The sequence below is a fragment of the Ciconia boyciana genome, chromosome 1, assembly GCF_034638445.1.
Source record: "Ciconia boyciana chromosome 1, ASM3463844v1, whole genome shotgun sequence".
NCBI classification, from domain to species: Eukaryota; Metazoa; Chordata; class Aves; order Ciconiiformes; family Ciconiidae; genus Ciconia; species Ciconia boyciana.
The window spans coordinates 88,668,282-88,690,965 of NC_132934.1; the positions used below are offsets into that span (position 1 = coordinate 88,668,282).

The 22,684-nt window shown below is 38.9% G+C and overlaps 1 protein-coding gene across 1 annotated transcript in view; it reads left to right on the plus strand.

Annotated features, from left to right (window-relative positions):
• The window catches only part of SPAG17 (sperm associated antigen 17), a 115,489-nt gene that overhangs the window by 63,693 nt on the left and 29,112 nt on the right, over positions 1 to 22,684 (plus strand). Inside the window, exons 21-29 of the mRNA XM_072851530.1 lie at positions 2,472 to 2,583; positions 3,151 to 3,279; positions 5,219 to 5,332; positions 9,408 to 9,616; positions 14,386 to 14,506; positions 17,366 to 17,739; positions 19,381 to 19,510; positions 21,122 to 21,330; positions 21,621 to 21,765. Of these exons, the coding sequence (XP_072707631.1) occupies positions 2,472 to 2,583; positions 3,151 to 3,279; positions 5,219 to 5,332; positions 9,408 to 9,616; positions 14,386 to 14,506; positions 17,366 to 17,739; positions 19,381 to 19,510; positions 21,122 to 21,330; positions 21,621 to 21,765 (1,543 nt within the window). The remainder of the gene's footprint in view (positions 1 to 2,471; positions 2,584 to 3,150; positions 3,280 to 5,218; positions 5,333 to 9,407; positions 9,617 to 14,385; positions 14,507 to 17,365; positions 17,740 to 19,380; positions 19,511 to 21,121; positions 21,331 to 21,620; positions 21,766 to 22,684) is intronic.

Here is a 22,684-nt window from a genome sequence, read left to right on the forward strand (position 1 = left end):
GGAGCACAGGTTATTTTCTCCTCTTTCCTTCCAGTTGTGGGCAGTGACACTAGAAGGAACAGAGGTACCCAATCTATTAACACATGGCTCCGTGACTGGTGTCATCGCCACAATTTTAGGTTTTTTGATAATGGGATGGCCTACACAGCACCAGGTTTGCTGGCATCTGATGGGATTCATCTTTCTCAAAGGGGAAAGAGAATCTTTGCTCAGGAGCTTGCGGGGCTCATTGACAGAGCTTTAAACTAGACTCTAAGGGGGAGGGTCATAATATCAGGCTTGCCTGAGAGAAGCTGAGGGACAACGTGCCAAGGTTAGAGGGAGCGCGTGCTAGCGAGGGCACTCAGCCTGTGTCTCTGAGATATGCTGGGTACACTGGTGCGTAGTTGAAGTTGTACAGAGTTGAGCTAGGGGATACTGAGGTAATAGGAGCCAAGAGGGAAACACCAGTGAAACACCTCGAAGCACATAAGGGGTGTTCCTCTATGAAGGAGACATGGACGACAGCCCAGCTGAAATGCCTCTACACCAATGCACGCAGCATGGGCAATAAACAGGAGGAGCTGGCAGCCATTACACACCAGGAAAACTATGATATAGTTGCCATCACGGAAATATGGTGGGATGACTCGCACAACTGGAACACGGTGATGGATGGCTATAAACTCTTCAGGAAGGATAGGCAAGGCAGGAGAGGTGGTGGGGTAGCCCTGTGTGTTAGGGAGTGTTTGGATAGTTTAGAGCTTAATGATGGTGACGATAGGGTTGAGTGTCTGTGGGTAAGAATCAGGGGGAAGGCCAACAAGGCAGTTGTGCAGCAGTGTTGATCTGCTTGAGGGCAGGAAGGCTCTACAGAGGGATCTGGACAGACTGGATCAATGGGCTGAGGCCAATTGCATGAGGTTCAACAAGGCTAAGTGCTAGGTCCTGCACTTGGGCCACAACAACCCCATGCAACGCTACAGGCTTGGGGAAGACTGGCTGGAAAGCTGCCCGGCAGAGAAGGACCTGGGAGTGTTGGTTGACAGCCGCCTGAATATGAGTCAGCAGTGTGCCCAGGTGGCCAAGAAGGCCAATGGCATCCTGGCTTGTATCAGGAATAGAGTGGCCAGCAGGGCTAGGGAAGTGATCGTGCCCCTGTACTCAGCACTACTGAGGCCACACCTCGAATGCTGTGTTCAGTTTTGGGCCCCTCACTACAAGAGAGACATTGAGGTGCTGGAGCGTGTTCAAAGAAGGGCAATGAAGCTGGTGAAGGGTCTAGAGCAGAAATCTTATGAGGATCAGGTGAGGAAACTGGGATTGTTTAGCCTGGAGAAAAGGAGGCTCGGGGAGACCTTCTCACTCTTTACAACTACCTGAAAGGAGGTTGTAGCAAGGTGGGTGTCGGTCTCTTCTCCCAAGTGACAAGCCATAGGACAAGAGGAAATGGCCTCAAGTTGCACCAGGGGAGGTTTAGATTGGATATTAGGAAAAATTTCTTCACTGAAAGGGTTATCAAGTGTTGGAACAGGCTGCCCAGGGAAGTGGTTGAGTCACCATCCCTGGAGTGAAGTGTAGATGTGGTACTTAGGGACATGGTTTAGTGGTGGACTTGGCAGCGCTAGGTTAGCAGTTGGACTTGATGATCTTAAAGGTCTTTTCCAACCTAAACGATTCTATGATTCTGAGATTTGGCTGTCCGCATTGGAAATGAAGTAAAAGGGGTTCACTGTTTCTTCCGTTTCCTGTTTCAAAATTCATGATGTTGGAGTGCCCTAATACAAGCTATTCTGCCTGTTACATTAACAGAGAGATACTTCTTACAGAGGGAGCTCTTCGCTAGTTGTGTCCCAACAGTTTTTAGGCAGTTTGCACTGCTTTATATTTGCAGAGTCTAAGCCTTGCATTCAAAACTTGCGTAGGTCAATATATTTTAGTCTAAACTTGCTTGAGTACAGACTTCAGACTCAGAGATAGGTACCATTTCAGTCTGAACTTATTTGAGTACAGTCACCTAATTTTTGCCGATTTGTGGCTCTTTGGAAGGCACAGAAATCTAAGAATCAGATTTACAGTGCCTGAATTCCAAAATCTAGAGGGTGGAAAGCTGAATCCTTATCTGCCCTTTATCTGATGCCATGTCATTGTACTTTGTCTCTTTGTACTTGGCCAGAATTTTTCTTTCCTTTCCATTATATGTTAAGCCACCAGTCTACTTGCTACTCTTCAGTTTCCATTAAGGCTCCATACCACTGAAGGACCAGATTCTGCTCTCATGTGTAACAAGTTACTTCAATTAGTAACTGATAAATTATTTGGATATGAGAATAACATGCTATGTATTTGCTAAAATTGTTATTACATTAGTTAAATATCTAAGCAAAAAATGTTGACCAGAACAGTGGGATCCTGATGATATGTCCTTCATTTGCCTCTTTAATGGCTTCTGCCTTTCTCATTTACGCATAATCTAAAACTTGTTTTTCTAGTTTCTTGGCTACAATACAGGGGAGGATCTCATTCAAGTATCAGGAACCAGTAAATATCTTTTCCCATCTGATGGAGGACAGATTCAAGTAGAGAAGATAGAGTTTGTAAAAGGTGATTCTTTAATTCTTTATGTGCTGCTTTGACTCAGTTACTAACTGATGGCATAGTTTCTTGATCCATAAATGCCTTTTCACCTCTCAGTAGTAGAAATTCAGTTAAAGACATTGTGAGAGTACCATGTCATTCCATATTAGCCTCTATCACTACTAATGTTTATGTTTTCCTGTAGCGTGTTAACAATTGATAAATAAATAAAATACCAGAAAATTAGAAATGGAGAAAAATCAGTTCATATTTATCTGTTCAATGGCAACTAATGTATGGTATTCCAAGAATGCATGTTCCAATAATTTGTCCAGTCAAATGCAGTATATCTAAGCAACGGGGTTATCCCACAGCCTCTGAGATCATTAGATGTCAGGAAGTTTTTGAATATTTAGTTGAAACTCAGCTAACCTTAATTTTGTCATCTTGGTCTACTACTAAGCAATTCAGTCCACTTCTGAGCAGGGGGGTTTTTTTGTGTGTGCTTTATAGTTGCAGGTGCAGGGGGTTTTTTGGGCACGTGGCAGTTCTGAAGCCTGATTGGAGCAATAATAGTATCCCATTGCTTTGCAGATCTAACTTTGGTAAAGGTGAAAGTGATAAAAGACAACCACAATTTCTTCGTTCATATCACAGACCCCCAGAAAAACTTAGAAGAAATCCAAGTGGAAGAAAGTAACGAAGAACAGAAAATTAGATCAGGTTAGTGGATTGACATCTCTGATATAAATAGTTTGACATATTTAGTAATTGGATGCAAACCTTATCAACTAACGTAAAATAAATTCCTACTGGCGAAGGGTAAATAAGATCAGTGTTCTGTAAATAGAAGTAAAAATCCAGTTGGCTCACCATGTAGAGATCTTACCAAGATGTAGAAGCACAGTACAGGTCAACAGGTGCAAGCCAGTCTCTTTTCCAAAGCAAGGAAATCAATGAAAAGAGTCACCATTCCTTAAGAAAAGAATTTTCTTCTTTAGTGGAGGACTCCTTCAGATCTTAATGTGTCCTGGGAAAGCCTAAGAAGATGCAAACTGAATCACATGCATTGTGACCAGAATAAATGTCTGCCCTTGAAAGGGAAGATTTCCCCCTTGGAATTGGACCTCCTTTTGTGGGTCAGATGACTGTAGCATTAGTGCCTCCTCAAGACCTTTGTTGTGGAAACAGATCTTTCTGCAACTTCTACTGCTGGTTGACATGTTGCTAACACTCAGAAAGCATTGAATCCAAATCCTTTCTGAACCCAGGTGAGAGTGTTTCCAAGAAGGAAGCCAGTCTGTAATGATTTGTCTATATGTTTGCCAAAAGCACTATGGAATTGCCCTCGCTGAACTGAAGAGTATTGGAAAAGTGTAACTTTTGGTAGGTGTGTTAGCTCTTTTAATCTTCATCAGTGTTAGAAAGCATCCTGCTCTTGCTCCTCTCCTTGGCTTTAACTGCCACCACTGATGTAATTGTAGTTTGTCTGAATATAAAATTTGCATCCCTTCCACAGATGAGATGTTTCTTGTCTGCCTTTCTGAAAGTAGTCCTGTATCATTCTGGGGTCTGCCAAATGGTACTTTCAATCACCAGTGCTAGCATCTGAGGCAAGTTGTATTCACTTGGCCCAAGTGAGAGGCTTTCCTCCTGTGTAAACAGGAGTACTGTATAGAAAAGCAGCAAGGAAGTAATCAATCCACTCTGATACTTGGCAGTGGCTGAATGGTACAATGGTGAGCTTTTAGTGGAGTCAAAATGGCAAAACAGCATCCTGCAGGTGGTAGTCACCAATGAACATTGCAATGACAGACAGTAAATAGAGCAGATGAGGTCTCAGCATGTGTGCCTTGTTGATGAAAGAACTGGGAGATGGCTAGGTGTTGGGTGTCTGCCTTAACCTTCTTTTGTAGTCTTCTCTGCTGCTCCTCAGTTTTAGGAAGCTGTTCCCCATACTGGAAATCCCAAGGGTTACCAGCAGAACCTTTCTTTAAGGCAGTAGGAGTTGAACTAGAGGCAAGGTAGGATCCGGTGTCACTGTCTCGGAGGTGTTACCTTGCATAGTTCATGTGGTTTTCAAGGATCAAGTACTCATCACATGACATCTTGTCCTGCACCCCTAAGTGGGCTCGTCTCCTGATCCACTTTCACAAATGCCAGACATATCTTTGGATCTAATTTCTCAACTTTTTCTCCTTTCTTTTACTTTCTCCTCGAGATACAGTCCCTGTGACAATACCTGAGAGACTGACTTTTATTACTGCATAGGCCACATGTGATAGAAATGAGCAGTTCAGCATTCTTGTCAGCCAAGTAGGGAACAGAAACAAGGATCCTTGACTCCAGAACTAGGTTCTCTTGCTGTTTAAATTCACAGAGACTTTTCACTAGTTGTTGCTATTAAACCTATTTTTACACACCTAGCTAATTAGAATGCAATTTCTAGATTAAAAATCACAGCTATATTACACAAAACTGACTATTATATACTACCCTATGAGTGGAATGATAAAGTTTTCCCTGTCCTGTATTAATATATTTTACAGGTTAGTCATCCACATTGAGGTGCCACTGTTCACACCAGTCATTGGTTTGCAGGTCAGGTGGTTCTGGTATGTGTTGCTATCTTTAAAATTCATTCTTTTTTTTTTTTTTAAAGGAAAATTGAAAAATCAAAAGAAAGCTGTGAGCAAGTATGGATCTTTTTCAGCCACCTTGGAAAATGGAATCCAGCTGTCCCTGAGCTATTATGGACCTACAGGGAAGACAGCAGGTAGAGTAAGCAAATATAAGAGGATATTTGAGAACTTTAGGGGGAATTATTTTTTTTCTTTTTTTTTTTTTCCCTCTTCATATGCTCCTTAACCCAATAATTTGTTGCATGCAATTCTGCCTTTCTCAGCAGCTGTTACTACATGGTGGGGAATTTTCAGCAAGGCTCGAGATGAGATTACATTGTCAAGAATATTCTATGATTCAAATTTCAAAATGGAGGGAGGTCTCCGTGCTTTTTTACTTACTGTGAAAACAGAGCAGTGCAGGGAGAAACTGGCAAGTATTGTTATTAAGTAGCCAAGCAAAATCAGCCAATTAATTTGAGCCAAAGAAAATGTGATTTGCTGAGGAGTCTTCTTGGTTTTCCAAGAAATAATATTTTTGTAAACTTATATAGGTGATTATGGAACTTTCATTTTACGTTAAGAGTTGGACTTTAGGTTACAGTTGTGCAGACATAGTGAGGGATTTCTCTCAGCCTTTCAATAAACACATTCACCAACTGGAAGCAATTGCTTCACAAAACCACAGTGAAAATAGTGTCTGCTTTTACCGAGAGCTTTTTGTTTCCATTACATTTGAAAGGCCAATGAAACCATCATACGTATGAAAGTGAAACCCTCCTCTAATCAGAAAATAATCCCAGCATTTTTCAGCTCTTAAAATACGAAAACATTTAATTGAATGCATCTTTGTTTGGACTGTGGTAAACCATTCAACTATACACTCAGTTTTAATTATTCAAATACATTTTGCAAGTTAATTACTAAAAAAGGACTTTCTAAACTTGGTCCAAGAGAGCATCCACAATGTAGTGGACTGTGAAAACCTGTATTTTGGCATGAGACACACGTCTAATTTAACACCTATATGTCAGCTGTGATGTTCAGGCTTTTTCACATCTACCATAAGCATCCTATTCTACATTAAAATAATCCTTGTCATGTTGACCTTTATTGCAGCACTGCTGACTGGCATTCTTTGATTCTTTGCAGTTTTTCTACAATCATTGGTTTATGCCTAATTCCCCTTGTGGGTGTTTGTATCGTAAGTGCTCAGAAAAATTCTGACCAGAAATATTCTGGCTTAGACTATTCTCATATGCTATCCATCCCTAATGTAGAATGGTATGCCATGTAATCCACAGTTTATCTCCACTGATTGGTTAAATTGGGTGCATATTACTCATTTCCCTGCATTACTGAAATAATTTTCTGGAACCTCTCTAATTCTCATTTTTCTTATTGTTTTTCTCTTTTTTTTTTTTTTTTTTCCCCCCCTTATGGTTTTTCTCTTTTTAGCTCTTCTTTTAGGGAAGCTAAGATGACAAAAGGCATCAGGCTGTTTGTCATCTTTATGCATCTTTTTAATTTCCTGGTTAAATGTTAATATTTGTTTAAGTTTTGAATTAATATTTGTTCTCTGTAGTATGACCAAAATCTAACTTCAGACCACCTTAAAACCAGACTCAGAAGTAAGCTCCTCATCGCTTTGTGAATCTGACACTGCTTGAGCACCTGCAGGGCTTTCATCTCTGGGTATTACAGGGCCTTTGCACTTGCTTTTTGTGCCTTGATGAAATCATGAGAGTACAACTCCAAGTGCTAGAAATCTGCATGTGTGTGCAGGAGGAAGGAAACCTTCCTTAATCTGACAGTCCTCTGGAATTTCCCATCTCTCTCAAAGTTTCTAAAGACACTTTCCCTCAGCCTCAACAATCCACTGTTTTTCATTGTTACCCTCAGGCACTATGTTCTCATTTTTCAGGGCAACCAGGGTAAAGGGGTAGGTGACATTTCCTTAGGGGTCAAGAGCCTATAACAGCTTCTATTCCTAAATTCAGCACTCTGGAAAGTAGTGTCATCTGAAACTGATTGTGCTTCACTTCACAGCATGGGTAGCTGTGAGGGATAGCTCCCCTCACTGTATATAAGAACTTGCTTATACCCAGTTTGCAGTGTTCACGTGGATATTTATACTCCCCTGATAAGATGGATTACATTCACTAATGATTTTATTGGACAGTTGCCTCAGAGTCCTTCATTTCAGCTATCCTACTTCTCTGTGAAGCACTAGCTCTGTCAAAGTTTATTAGTCAGCTGTTCCTTCTCACCATTCACCTGGAGATGGGTATGACTACTTGTTTATTCCATGGCCATGCTGTCTAATAAATATGTATCAGAATGGACCCCATGGAGAATTTTAAACTTTCCTATTTTACATAATTAGCTGAGAATTTATCTCTAGCATAACACAAATAAAACAAATTTGTTCACCTTTCCTCAGACTTCCAATAAGCTGTAAAAGCCTCAGAGCATAAATGTCAGTACATGAAAGTAGAGCCACCTAACAAAGCATCAGATTCTCATGCATCAGCTAATGAAAATGGGGATTCCAAAAATCTTTGTGGTGGTATAAATTTCCCTTTCAGACTAAAGGTCATGGATATATTCAGATATCTGTGTGTTTCCCTAATGCTGGCACCAAGACAAAAACTGAGATTGAAGGTTTAAAAACTGAGGTGGAAGGCTTGTTATCCGTGGACTCCTAAATAGGACTTTATCACCAGATGATCTAAGGTTTCTTCTAGCCTTAGTCTTAAATTTTGGGTCACTTTTGCAGTTGCCATAAATCCAGACTCATCCATAAGGCAAATGAACATGCAGGCAGCCTTTCTAGTAGTTTAGAACTTTATTTTTAAGGTGGCCTCTGCATTTTCTTATCTGCAGAGCTAAAACCATCTATGCCAAAACCTTTCTGGAAACAGTGGACATAGTAGCACTTAGGCCTACCTTTTACCTTTTTCAACCAAAAATATACTAACACTTCATCTACATTACAGAAAATGCTATGATCTTACACCGGAATGTTCTGTTAGCATGCTTCCAGATGCATTTCTTTTCTTCTTTGTCTGAATGTGGTCTGGCTTGCAGTTTGTCAATGAGTTATTTAACTTTTCTTTGCCTGATATATCAGTTTTCACATTAAATAATATTGTTCATTGGAAGAAGCAGAATTAAAATGTAGTTTCACCAAAACAAAAAAAAAGGATTTTTTGAAGTCTTCCTAAAGGCATTCTTGAAATGACTGACTTGTCATTAAACGTCATACTTTGTAGAAACTATTAAGCAAATCAAGCTTGCTTTATTTATTTAAAAAAGGTTTTCAAAAGATGGTTTCTGAGATCATGATGTTTTGCTCACGGGTGTTTTCAGTTCTTATCCATATGGGTGTGGTTAAGATGGGGATAATAAGTTGCTCCATCTGGGGTAACAAGTTCTCCAAAACAAACAAGAATTAAATTGTTTAAGTTGTCTGGATGGGAAACAAGGTGCTATTTCATGACTTGTAGGTTTGGGACTTAGGCTGCCTTCAAGCAAGAAAAGATGATTTTAAAAAATCTTTCCAAAAAGCATTAAGGTTAGAGCTGGCTGGGTTTTTCTGATTAAAGAGAAGTGTCAGTTCATTGAAACAAAAATGTTTTACAGAAAATCTTAGTTTGTATTAATTTTATTTTCAAGAAACTGTTTTGGAAGGCAACATGACTACTTCCTGTCAACATGCTTAGGAGGCTACCCTAATGCTTGGCCTTTAAGAATTGGGAGAGTCTTAGCAAGTCTAGATAATCAGAATCTTTCTGAATCATTATAGCAAAATAGAGCTGCATAAGTGCAAAACTGCTGGAGTCAGTCCATGCTGGATCAGCCCATGATAAAGCATAACAACAGTGATCATTTCCTAGAAACTAGACCCAAAATGTCTCCGTCTACCTAAGTATTCTGGAGGTAAAAGAAAATTTTTTAAATTGTATTTTCTATTTTTGAGAGAAAAGTGATGACCTGTGGGGAACAATAGTTTCAAGATGCCTTTTAGGCTGACAGGTAGTCAGTCTATGAAAAGATTTTCTAAATTTCGTATATTCAGTCCCTCTATCTGAAATAATAAACTCCCTCACCGAGGTTGTTATTTCTCAGGTAAAATTTAGTGCACAAAATCTTGTTGAAAAATAAAATGTGGCCATCTACATTTATGAAACTTAATTTCATTAAAAATATTACTTTTCCTTTCCTTAGGTGATAAAACAGATCCTGTCTTAGCAAGAATTCTGAACATCCCTTCTGTTCATATTCCAACCATAATTTCTCCTGTTACATCAGCTTCAGGAAAAAAAGATAAGTCCATCAAACAAAAATCAGGAAAATCTCTGCTATCTACAAAAGCAAGCCATAGCAAAATAAGCCCTCCACCACCTGATGACCTGGTAAAGCAAGAAGAAGGAAAGGTGAGAGAATAGATATTATCCAATGAACACAGAAAAGAAAACAAATTCAAATACATAAACTTATGTAACAGAAACATATATTCTTCTCAGAGGGCTTTGAGTTGTGCCTTAACAAATTCCTAACAATTTATGGTGCTTCTAAGGATATGTTTTACTCTTCCAGTTGTTCTCAGATGTACATATTGGCAGCTGTTAATGAAGCTAGCCTTTACGACTCCATGATGTAAAGCAGTGTGTCTTCCATGGTCCACATACTTTTGTCAGTTTTTGCTTTACAGTTACACCTGTTACATTATTAATAATCTCAGTGACTAGAACTGCTCTAGAAATTAATTTTTAGTTTAACCAAGTAGGAGAACTTTTCTGTGCTTTCCAAAACCTGTATTGGAAAGTCTAACCAACCAGTAAATTAGTGGAGACAGTTTTGCAAAAGCTTGCTCTGCAATTTGGTCTTTTCAGCTCATCACAAGCCAGGGACCAGCAACTTGAGGAAGTTACTTTTGCCTATAACTGAAGTACTTCTATCACAGGACAGTCCTTTGGAAAGGATGGATGACATTCAAAAGCATATTCTGTATTTCTGTTACGAAAGACTTAGCACAGAGTACTACAGGTATTACAGGACTGTGTGCATCAGAAATGCACAGCATTTAATCTTGAACATTTTCCACAAAGCTCTATGAGAAGCTTTTTTGGCATAAAAAATGTGAGTAGGGGAGGCCATATCAGTTCAGAAATGGTTCACAGTTCCCCTCTGCAAAATGACTAACTTAGCTTATTTCAAGTCATTAGCTAACTATTGGCAGAATATTTTAGGCAACCACCAGAGGGTTGTTTGATCCAGTGATCTCACAGACCAGCAAAGGTATGAGTTACAGGAAAGGTTCTCAAAGAAATATGGGAGGAAATATTAGCAGGATGGTGGAAGAGGGTGCAGGAGTTTTCTATTTCGGATGGTTTAACCTCTTTTCTTTTTTGACACTGTTTTCTCCAACCAGCAGTGTCCCAGAAATTAACACAAAATAGAAAGGACAACAGAAATGAACATGAATAGTATTGAGAACAAATTTAGTTACCACCTTCAGTTTAGGAAAGGACAGTCTTCTGAAAATAGGCATAATCAGAACACAAAGCAATGAGGTCCATAAACAGTTCATGTAACACTAGTGCTCTAAAATATACTGCCTTGGAAAATTCTTTAATGATAGTTATGATAAAAAGCTATCCCTTTTAACCTGATCAAGTTACAAAAGAGAAGCATTTCTAGATAATGTGCTTGTTAAATGTGTTTCTTAATATCTTTCCAGACCAACTGCAAAAATATTTAAAGCATATAGCAGTGTGTTTTAATTTTCCCCCTACTTGGTTCCATCTTTAATCAAGTATGGCTGAAATGATGCAGAAAGAACTGCTAATAGAATGTCCTGGTTCTCACCCTGAGCCAAATTTAAGTCCAATCTACTGCATATAATACTTTTCTGACCAATTATTTTCCATTAACCCAGTCATTCCTCCCTCTTATGTTCTGCTTCTTCCACAGGATGGTGGGTGATATGTAGAGAACATGAGTGGCACTGGGTCTGCCATCTTTTCCTGCACTGTTTTCTCTTTTGTCCTTGTCCTGGTTTCAGCCGAGATAGAGTTTTCTTTATAGTGGCTGGTATGGGGCTATGTTTTGGATTTGTGCTGAAAACAGTGTTGATAATACAGAGGTGTTTTAGTTGTTGCTGCACTAGTCAAGGACTTTTCAGCTTCCCATGCTCTGCCAGGTGCAGAAGAAGCTGGGAGGGGACACAGCCAGGACAGCTGACCCAAACTGACCAAAGGGCTATTCCATACCATATGACGTCATGCTCATCAAGCTGGGGAAGAAGAAGGAAGGGGGGGATGTTTGGAGTGATGGCATTTGTCTTCCCAAGTAACCATTACGCGTGATGGAGCCCTGCTTTCCTGGAGATGGCTGAACACCTGCCTGCCCATGGGAAGGAGTGAATGAATTCCTTGCTTTGCTTGCGTGCGCGGCTTTTGCTTTCCCTATTAAACTGTCTTTATCTCAACCCTCGAGTTTTCTTACTTTTGCTCTTCCGATTCTCTTCCCCATCCCACCAGGGGGGAGTGAGCGAGCATCTGTGTGGTGCTTAGTTGCCGGCTGGGGCTAAACCACAACAGTCCTGTTCCTCAGACTTTCTTCTTGGAAAATTAACACTAGTTCATCCAACTGTAGTGGCATGAAACTCTGCTTTAGTTCTTGTTACCATTTTCTAGGGCACTGCCCTGAAAAGAATCACCACGTTCTGGTCTAAAGATATCATTGTCTCTTTTTCAGAACTATGTCTTGAAAAATTGGTCTTTTGTCTACTTTGGATACTTTGGCCACTTCTCTCAAAATCACTCTTGCTATGCACTCACGAGAGGTTTATGAGTTATCTTCTCAGCTCCCTTGGCAAGGGAGGTTGAATGGAGGTCATAATTCTGTTGATAGAGCTGGGCTGAACTGTTTAAAGAGGTAGAGTGGGCAATATTAAATGCAGTGCAGGGTTATTCAGAACAGGAGATAGCTTCCATTAGAGAGCAAATGAGAGGAGAGAGTAATAAGAATAAGACAAGAATGAACACATACTGAGAGCTGCAGGAATAGCCTTGGAAGACTCTCTAAACACGAGATAGCTATGCTGCTTCCATGGTACCTAGTGGATGAAGTAATGCTGTGGCTCTTGTTTCAACGTGGATTCTGTCCATATCCACAAAAAGTCCTGCTGACCTAATTTCAACAAGTTTCGCTAGGTGTTAAGGAGCATGAGCACGGAAAGTGGTGTAGGGAGTTGCCAAACAGCACTCCGCATAATATACAGCAATTGTGTGATATAAATGAACCTTACACAAACAAATTCCCCTACCATTAATATTCTGTTAGGAGGACATCCAAGTTCCTCCTCTTCTTCCAAAAGGCTTTGTACTATTTCATTTAGAATGTCTTCAGTCCATTTTTGGTGTTTTAATAAAAAATCTGAAAGAGAGAGAGTATCCATATTAGTGCATATAGCGCCCAGCTGTCTGAGTCTGCAAGTGTTTTGGAGGACAGGATTAAAATCGGAAGCGAACTTGACAAATTCACATGGACATGGTCTGGAAATTCAGGATGAAATTCAATAAGAATAAATACTAGGTTCTACAGGTACATATAAATAATCAATACATATGTACAGAATGAGTAACAGTTCTATCAATAACAGTTATACAGAGAAAGGTCTGAGAGTTGCAATGGATCACATACTATTCATAAGTCAACAATGCCATCTTGCTGTGAAAAGGGCAAAGACCACATTGAGGTGAATAAACAGGAGTATAGCCTGCTAAATATGTGAAATTATTTTCCATTCAGGGCTGGTAGGGCCTCAGTTGAAGTATTGTGTCCAGTTATGGATGCTGCACTGCAAGAAAAACGTGGACCACGCTGGGGAGTTCTAAGGAAAGCATCAAGAAAGATCAGAGGTCTAGAAAACTTGACTGGTGGGGAAAGATTAGAAGACTTGGTTTGGGTTTGTTTGATCTAGAGTTGAGAGACAGAATAGCATTCTGTAAAGAGCTAAAGGGACGCCATTGTCTCTTATGCTACCCATATAATCAGAAGAAATAATCAGAAGTAAACTAATCTTTTGCAAGAGAGATTTAGGCTAACTAATAGGAAAATGTCAGTAAGGTTAGTCAAGGTAAAGCACTGGAACAGATTGCCAGGAAACCTACTGTCCTGGAAATGTTTAGAATAGGTTATGTTAACAGTTTTCTTTAACAATATAGACATACTTGAATTTTTTTTACTATTAGACAGGAAGAAGTAGATAACAACTGAGGGTTACTTCTACCCTATTCTGTGCCTTCTACTCCATGATCCTGTGACTACGATCTTAGGGTATTGAGGATAGCCTTAATTACCCAGTAATACTGTGTAAAGTAACCATAAAACGTACAGCATCCTTTATGCTGAAAAACAGGTGGCAAAACATCTGCCAATTTTTTCCTGTATTCCTAAAAATCAAGAATAGGGGGTAATACCAGGACAAGTTCTCATCTCTACAAGATGTAACAAAGAGAACTGTCTGCAACCCAAAACTGTTTTCATCCTGTGACTACTGGCATAGTATAGTTCATTGTCACATAGATTTGGGGGGGATGACATCAAAGGGTCCATTGTTGTATTTTTTTCAAATGTTCCAAGGTCTTCAGGCATTCCTTAGGTCAACCTCATCTTTTCTAGTCATCAGAACAGTTTCCATTACAGAGCAGCGCAAAGAGAATTACACATTTTGACTGCTAAACATTCCTTCCTGTCCCCGTCTCAAGTCAGTGCTGTATTTGCAGCAGACTGGAAGTACTGCTTTACTTATCTTTTGTGCTCTTTTAATGATTATAGTTAAAATAACTCATGTGCAACTTCAAGAATTATTTCATGCTGTTCTGCGTCACACTATCCATTTATTGTCATCTCGTCTTGACACTGCACAAGATAGCATAATGACTCAGCAAAATGAATAAAGTTAGGAAGGGTTGTTCTTCAAGGGTTAATAAAGAGGAATGAAAGAAGATAGCATAATCAAAGAAAATAAGCTAATGTTTCCACTTCAAAATCCATAAACTCTCAAAAAATTAAAAATGACTGGTAGAAAGCACTTTTTTTAAAATGTTTTGTTACAACTGAAATCTGTAGTCTAATTTTTTTCTTTATTCTTTTAAAAATGTGGAATAAAACTAGTTCATGTTTTATTCTGTAGGTGGAAATGGAAGAATCAGCTTCCCAAACACAAGTGATGTCAAATGCTCTTACTTTCCCAAGCTTGAACGTCTCCTGTCCCAATGGACTAGTATTAACTTTCCTTGGTGAAAGTTTTGGAGGTTAGTTTTCTGAGCCACTGCAAAGTAAGGAATTTTAAAAGAAGTTACAATTACAGAAGAAAATTATTTCTGCCTTGATGGGTTTAGATGTAACAATATGAATTTTTTAATGTCTCAGATTGCTAAGTCTGTCATACTGTCTATTTAATAGTATTTGCAACATAAATAATGTGTTTTAATTCAAACAAATGTAAAATCTAGAATTGCAAGTTGTTGGGCATAACAGATTGGGGGCAGGGAAGCAACAACCCTAAAAAGCCCTTGGGCATCATGTTGGATAATTAGTTGAATATGTAGGTATATTGGAATACTAAAGAAAAATGAGCAAATTCAATTCATAAATGCATATATATTGAGGAATCTTGAGTGATAACAGGAAGATTGTTATGTTACCTATATCTGCACCTCCTTTGGAATCGTATGTACTGGTCTTAAGTCCCCAGGACAAGATGTTCATATTTTGAAAGATTCAGGGAAGAGTGACAATAATGATTAAAGCATTGGAAGATGTGTCTTATAGTGAGCTTATGTCACCAGAGAACTCAATTTAATTACCAAAGAAAGGGTCAAAGGAGCAACTGGTGCCAGTCTGAAAGTACAAAGGAAACAGAATTTTGGTGATAGCTTGTAAACACAGTATACAAAGGTATTATAAATTTCAGGGGCTTGAAACTGAAAAGTAGTACTTTATACTAGATTTAAGTTATACTTATTTTTTATTGGTAAGAATGATTAACAAAACTAACCCAGGCTGCAATGGACTCTCTGCTACTGGATATTTTACATTCACGTTTTGTTGCCTTTCTAAAGGATATGATCAGTTTCAAACAGGAATTACTTCACATAAGGCCTTTGGCTTATGCCATCCAGTACATACAGAGAAGACTTTCATGATAAGCCTTTCTGCCCTTATCGTTGAATTTCCTTTTGAAGACCAATAGGCTATATAGATACTTACAAGCTTCTGTGCATGACATCCTTCTGCAATTATTCCATTTCCCAGTGTTTTTGCAAACCAGCAGGAGGTTCATCTTTGCATACTGTAAACTGTACTAAATCTTGGATTTTTGTAGTCACACCATTAGGTTTTGAAGCAGACAAATGTGAATTTTGCTGTTGTCATCTGGTCAATTTTAAAAACAGTTACCTACACATGTCATTTAATGCCTATGTACACAACAAATCTGTCCAGCCCAGGCTGTATTGGAGCTATTGAGTATGTGAAAATAGATCAGCACAACTGCAGAGGTGCCCATATCCAGGAATAAACCAGATTTATCACACACACCAAGTACATGCTAGCAGTAATTCCAACATATCCTATGCATGAGCTGTTGCATAAAAAACAGCAGAATCCTTTGCCTTCCTGGCAACTGATGAAACAACATACCTCTTAGAAACCAGCCAAATGGTAAGTCCAGTGTATATAAATTAATAAAAAATTAGAAATGTGTATTAAATAGCATTAATAAATGTAGTATGGTACACAAGGATCCAGCACAAATTTATAATAATGTGAGAGAAGAATGTCTTGATTTTTTTATTCTTCCTCCCTCCCCGCCCCCCCCCCCCGACCTGAATTGCTAGTAAAAGCTTCCCTTGTTTTTCTTCTTGGACATCTCTTTCCTTTTAATATCAAAATCATAGAACCAGGTTGGAAGGGACCTCAAAAGATCATCTGGTCCAACCTTTTGTGGAAAAGGGAGCCTAGATGAGATTATCTAGCACCCTGTCCAATTGTATCTTGAAAACCTACAGCAGTGGAATCTCTACCACGTCCCTGGGGAGGTTGTTCCAGTGAATGACTGGTCTCACTGTAAAAAATTTCTTTCTTATATTGAGATGAAACCTCTCCTGGTACAACTCATACCCATTGTCCCTTGTCTTCTCCATGTGGCTCCTTGTGAAGAGAGAGCCTTTGTCCTCTTTGTAGCTGCCCTTTAAGTACTGGAATACTGTGATGAGGTACCCCCTGAGCCTTCTCCAGGGAGAAGAGACCTAACTCCTTCAGTCTTTCCTCACAGACAGATTCTCCAGGCCTTTGATCATCTCTGTGGCCTTCCTTTGGACCCTCTCCAGTCTGTCCATGTCTTTCTTGAATTGTGGGGGCCAGACTGAACACAGTACTTCCAAGTGCAGCCTGACAAGTGCTGAGTAGAGTGGGATGATCACATCTCTGTCTCTGCTAGTAATGCCCCTGTGGATGCAGCCAGCTTGGTACTTTTGCCAGTTTAGGGTAAATGTGCTCTGATCAACCTGGTATGAAGTAAAGAGGATGCAGAGGATTTTCAAACATACATAGTTTGACAAGGAGCATGAGTTGAAATCTTGAATAGTTGAGGTGAACAGAGCAATTATGGACACAGACATGTAGTTTCTTGACACAACAACCATAATTATGCTCATTAGCACACTCAACACACTCCCATAATTTAATGTAAAACCTTATTTGGTCAAGTAAACAAAATATCTAACTTCAGTTTCTATACAAACTCAAACTTGGTGAAACTCAGTGACTATTTTCACCTTTATGGGCAGTTAGGAAATTCCTCTCACCTAATGTCAGTCTTCCAAAAGTTCAGCATCCGTCATAAATCCATCTTCAAATTTCCCTTGTTTTCATTTGGAAAGACAGACACCTCCACAGGAAGATTCACAGTTTCTGAGTAGAGACTGCTTTGAATTGTTCTTTGAAAAACTGAGTCTTGTCCCTTACTCTGTGGATTACAGAGGAAGCCAAGGAGGGTTAGTCTTACTCACCTAAAGTTGCATACCTTCTGTAGACGCCATGATGCTGGGTGTTTAGCACTGTTTGAATGTGTGCTATGCAGTATTAAGTAATTCAGAATTTGTTTTCAGCTTTGAAAGGTGAAGCCAGTACAGTTGAAGCTGAGAAAGAGATGGTAAATAAAAGCGAGGCCAAAGCAGATGAAGCCCAGGAAGAGGAGGCTGAGAAAGGTGAGACCAAAGGAAATGAAGCAAAGGAGGAAGAGGTTATGGAAAGTGGAGAGAAGGAACATGAGGTTACAGAAGGTGAAATAAAGCATGAAGACACCAAAAGAGAACAGGCCAAGCAGCCTACTCTGGAAATTCTGGTTAGGCAGAGTTATCCCCAAAAGGTAAAGAACTCTCATCTATATACATCTGTGGCAAGGCAAACAGAACAAGAGGTGTCAAGAGTTATCACCAGTCAAGGAACTGTCATAAAGTACATGATGGATGGATCTAGCCAGGTATGTTTAGTAGAATTCATTGAAAGCAGTCTGTGTGTGTGTGATTACCCTTGAACTTGTGCTTGTCAACCGAGATAGAGAAGTGTCCAGTTTGTAGATGAAGGAGTTAAGTAACCACTGAGTTACCCAGTCACGTCAAGACTAAAATGCTCTTGGCTTTGTTCAGAATCAGAACTTAAGGCATATAGGGAGCTTTAATGATGAAAATTTTAGGCATGTGAAGATTTTAGGCAGTTTTGGGATTAGGAAATAGCTGAATATGGTTTTGAGTACTACATTCCCAGGAAACCTAAACATCTGAAGTGTGGATTAGTTGGGCTTTGGGTATTTATGGCAACACAAAAGCATCCATATACTTTTTCAGTCATCTAAACAGTCATATGGGATCCAGAAAAGACCTGAACTATTTTTCAGTCTTGCAGACACCTTTAGTATCCTAAATTTTCATCAAAAAGACTTTATATTCGTAAGTACCTTCTTTGTTTACCTATATTTAGGTTGCCCAGAATTCTGGTACCTTGTAGGTGCTATAGGCTAGATACCATCTTTGCAGATACTGTAATCAATCTACAAGCAACTGTCTTTTTAAGTCTAGGACTCTATGCATAGTTAGCAAACAGATGAAAAGAGGAGGTATCTATTTTGGCTCAGAAACTGCCAGAATAATTCCTTATTTCCTCAAGTTTTTTTTCTAAGTAGACTACAACTCCTAGTACAAGTTCTTTACATTCATTCATTACATTAGATCTTAAATCATTTAGCCAGGATTTCTGAGAAACATATCCATTTCAGAAGTATGCAAAGAAGCTAGCTGCTGTATGTCTATATATTCTCAACATATTCTCAACATTCTCATCCTGACAGAAGAATATAGATCTTATGTGCCCAGCATAATTGTACCATAGTCTTTGTATGAGCAATTTATGAGTGCGTCCTTCTTTATATTAACTTAATGTTTGTGACTCATCAAGAATGTATTGCATATAGATAAGCATTCAAAAAAGAAGAAAAGGTGAATTACCTTACAGTAGCTGTAACTCTTGAGATGTTTTTGTATGTTGTCCATTTGTTTTCCACATTGTACTGTCTTCTCCGTAGAACATCTGTACTTTATTTGTAAATGAATTCAGGGACAATTGTTCCCTGCTACACAGGGAACATGCATATGAAGAGTTGAGTGTAATGGACAATAGATCTTAGAAACCAGGTATAATAAAATAAATAACCATGACTTCTTTTTGTTAGCTGTCTTGATGGCTAAAAAATTAACAGCCATCCTAGACATGTGGAATACCTGAATACAGATCAATATGGTGATACAGATGCATTACCACTGCTACAAAAAAAAAGTCATCAACCTTTGACCACTTAAATAGTCAAAGAATAATCTTTACTGTTTACTTTTATAATGCCTATTTGTTACTACAGTCCCCATTAATTATATATGTGAACTGCAGCAATTAGCAGTCCTTTTTGAGATAGCTTCTTTATTTCTTGTATTCATTCTGAGAGTCTTTTACTTTTTTTCCCTCCATCACCCACAGTATTCTAGTGACTATTGCATTTGTGACACATTCTTTTGAGACTTTCTATTGGTGTTTGAAGTTATTTTAACCTCTAGTATGTCCTTGATTGCTGTAGATTCTGTTTGCTGATGGCACAGTGAGTAGGAGTCCTGATTCTGGCCCTGTCCTACCACCACCTACAACTCCAGATAACATGCAACCATTACCAGAATCAGAGCCTTCACCTGAGACCAGCACGAAGAAAGGTAACATTTCCAGTATTTTGGACAGATTTAAAGTTAGCAGGGCTGATGATACTTAATAAAGGGCATATTTCTGTAGTCTGAAAATTCTGCCAGTGTAAAAATGCAATTTTATCTGTACTCAGCTGCTGCAAACTGCTAATTTGTTACCTTCATATAAAATCATTTCTCTCCTACTCCAGTTTTCTTTTTCTTCTAATGTGCTAGGACTCTAATAAGAAAAAGGGTGTGTAAGAACTACATCAGTAGCAGAGTGATTCAACACAAAGTATTTTAAAAGAAATCCTTGTGACTACAGTAGTGTCAAATCCTTACTTACATGTTACACAGTTTTTAGTCTTGGTATTGAGAAATGCTTCTCTCACAGAGGACTTACTATGTTTTTCTTTCTAATTGAATGTATTCCAAGGCACCTACTATTGGTCATTATTAATTGGTTGTATGGACTTGTGGTCTGTCCCAATATAACCATTCTTACTTTTTTTTTTTTTTTTGGCTGAGAAAGAACCAAATAAAAGTTTACTTCATACCTCAGAGTGTAGTCCAAGATCACTGTTAGTGCTGCTTAGTGCAAAGAATAATTATGACCTGTCATAAAATTAACGTATAGTTTATTGGAAGTATGTGAATAAAAATTGCTGCCAAAGAGAAAAGTCTCTCAAAAAGGAGACTTTCAAGTCATCAAGTCCAGTCCTTGTTCTAAGGATATTCCTTAGGGTAGCTGGAAGGATGTTTGAGAACTTCCCTGACAAACCATCTTCTAATTTTCAGTCTCAGTATCTGTGGCCAGTGTATATACTTTATTCCTTATCCTTTATTTATGATCACTTTTTCCCCCCACCTTTCCTCTCCACTGCTTAGTCTTGACAAATTTATAGTGAAAAGTTTCATCTCTCTTGGGCTCCCCCCCCACCCCAGGATACATAGGCTATAAGCCTTTTAGACTCCTCTCTGGACTATGCTGTTGTCTTTTGCATACACTTAGACTAAGTTCCTTTTCTTGAATATGGGAGACCAGAGTTCTCTATTACATTCTTAAGATCTCTCCATTACCTTTCACAATGGAATCTCCACCCCTTTTCTTCTGATGCGCCATAGAGTTGTGCTTGCCTTTCTTGTCACCGTATTTTCACACTGATAACTTGTAGTCGTTCTGTATGGATGATACCTCCAGGTCTTTCTTTTCTTGTACTGTTACAAACTTGTCTGAAGCATAAATTATTTTTATTCCTTTTTGCATTAAATGTCATTCTAATAGGCTGTATCAAATTCCTATTACTTTAATCTTCAAGCTCATGGGACAGTTTTGGATGCTTTTTTTTTCGGTATTCCATTCAGATTTTCTTCTGCATTGATAGTCCCTTCCGAAGTCATGTCATAATCAGATGTCATTAGCATGCTGCTTACTTTTTCTGTGTCATTAATGAACACATTAAATAAGATTAGTTCAAGAGCACACCTTTGAGTAACAGCACTTGTAGTTTTTCCTCCAGCCTGATAAATAGTTCTTTCAATTCTGTCAAAACCAATACTCACAGAAACTCTTCACTTTATTGATTTTGTCTTTTGCCTTAGAGAATACCAAGTCTGATACAGAAATTTTTGTTTCTGCAGGAAAAGGCAGTGTCAGAAACAGTATATCACACCCAAACAAGGACGAGTTGTTTGAAAATACTGTTAATTCTGAGCAACCTAAGGAGAACCAGGCAGGAACCTGGATAACAACTACTCCATCAGGCATTCGAGCGGGCACTAAGGGAGCAAAGAGAATGGATCTGAAGCCAGTCTTAATCTATCAGGCAACTGACCCAGCTGATGGAACGGTATTTCTATTTTTGTGTTGTTATAGCACTGTCTACTGAACTAAGAGACAGGGCTGCCATCATATAAGTTGTAGGGTTTGTTCTTTGAACATATATCCTACAGGTTGTGTTATTACACTGTTACTAATGCAAAAGCTTTAGATTTTGAAGAAAATGCAAGTCCCCAGTCTCTGAAGTAGATAAAGTTGCAGTACTCTAGCTTCATCAGAGTTTCAGTGCCTTGTTTTACTGTTGTTGCCATTACAAGTATCACAGTGCTAATATAAATGAGTATTCCTTCATTCTTTCAGGTTATGACTGTACGAGACGATGAAGTGATAATTGTCGAGAAGCTGGATGGTAGCAGAGTAGTAGATCATGCTGATGGTACTAGGATCACGACTTTTTATCAAAACTGTGAAGAATTTTTTGTACCAGAGGATAGCGAGGAAACAGGTAAAATCAACAGGGGAGCACTTATCTCTGCTATATCTTGTGAAGCAGATAATTGTCAAAATATACTAAAGAAAGCTCATACCAATAGCCTAGATAGAAATCCACTAGTGCAGTCTAGCCTTAGTTTGTCTGCTTGGTCTTTTTTTCATCAGTAGTCAGTGCAAAAATTACATTGTAGCAAACAAGCAAATTTCCTTCTTTCCATGTATATGCTTGCATGACCCACCTTCACCGTGAGACCACAGTGCCCGAGTTCTGGTATGTTCATTGCCTGCTCTCCACCTACCCTGATACAACAAGCAAGCTGACTTGAGTCTTAACTGAATAGATGTATAAGGACCAGGTCATCCTCATATTCCCTAGAGAGGCCATGAACTCACCAGCCTCGGAGGTATTCAAAATTTGATTGAATATGGCTGTGGAAAATGCCACACCTAGTAGAAGTGAAACTACATTCACCTGAAACAAGTGGGGTAATGGTCATCTGTGTTTCTTCTGGCTGGCAGTATATTCTGTGTGCTTAGTTCAGTTGCTAGATAAGTTCTGTAATTAACGTGAAGCGTATATTTACTGTGTGGATGTCAGGACTGTTGTGTTCAAACACAGTAGAAAGTTCTGGTTGTGGAACACCTCCCTGTGGGATTTTAAAAATCAAAACAATGACCTTGAACTGGTCTGTCTATTCAATGGAAAGGCAATGGCCACATTAACATACCAGTTTGATTTGTTTTCCCTGACTCCCGCTGCTGAAAAGGAATTTCTTCACATGTTAGAGCTTGTATCACATGCATAAAAAATTTCAGTGGTCCAACTTGTATGTTGCAAATATCCAGATCATTACGGTTAGTGCTGTACTTGATAGAGTACTCTCCTGACGACACCAGCCACAGATGGTTACAGACATTTTTTTCTGTTGGAT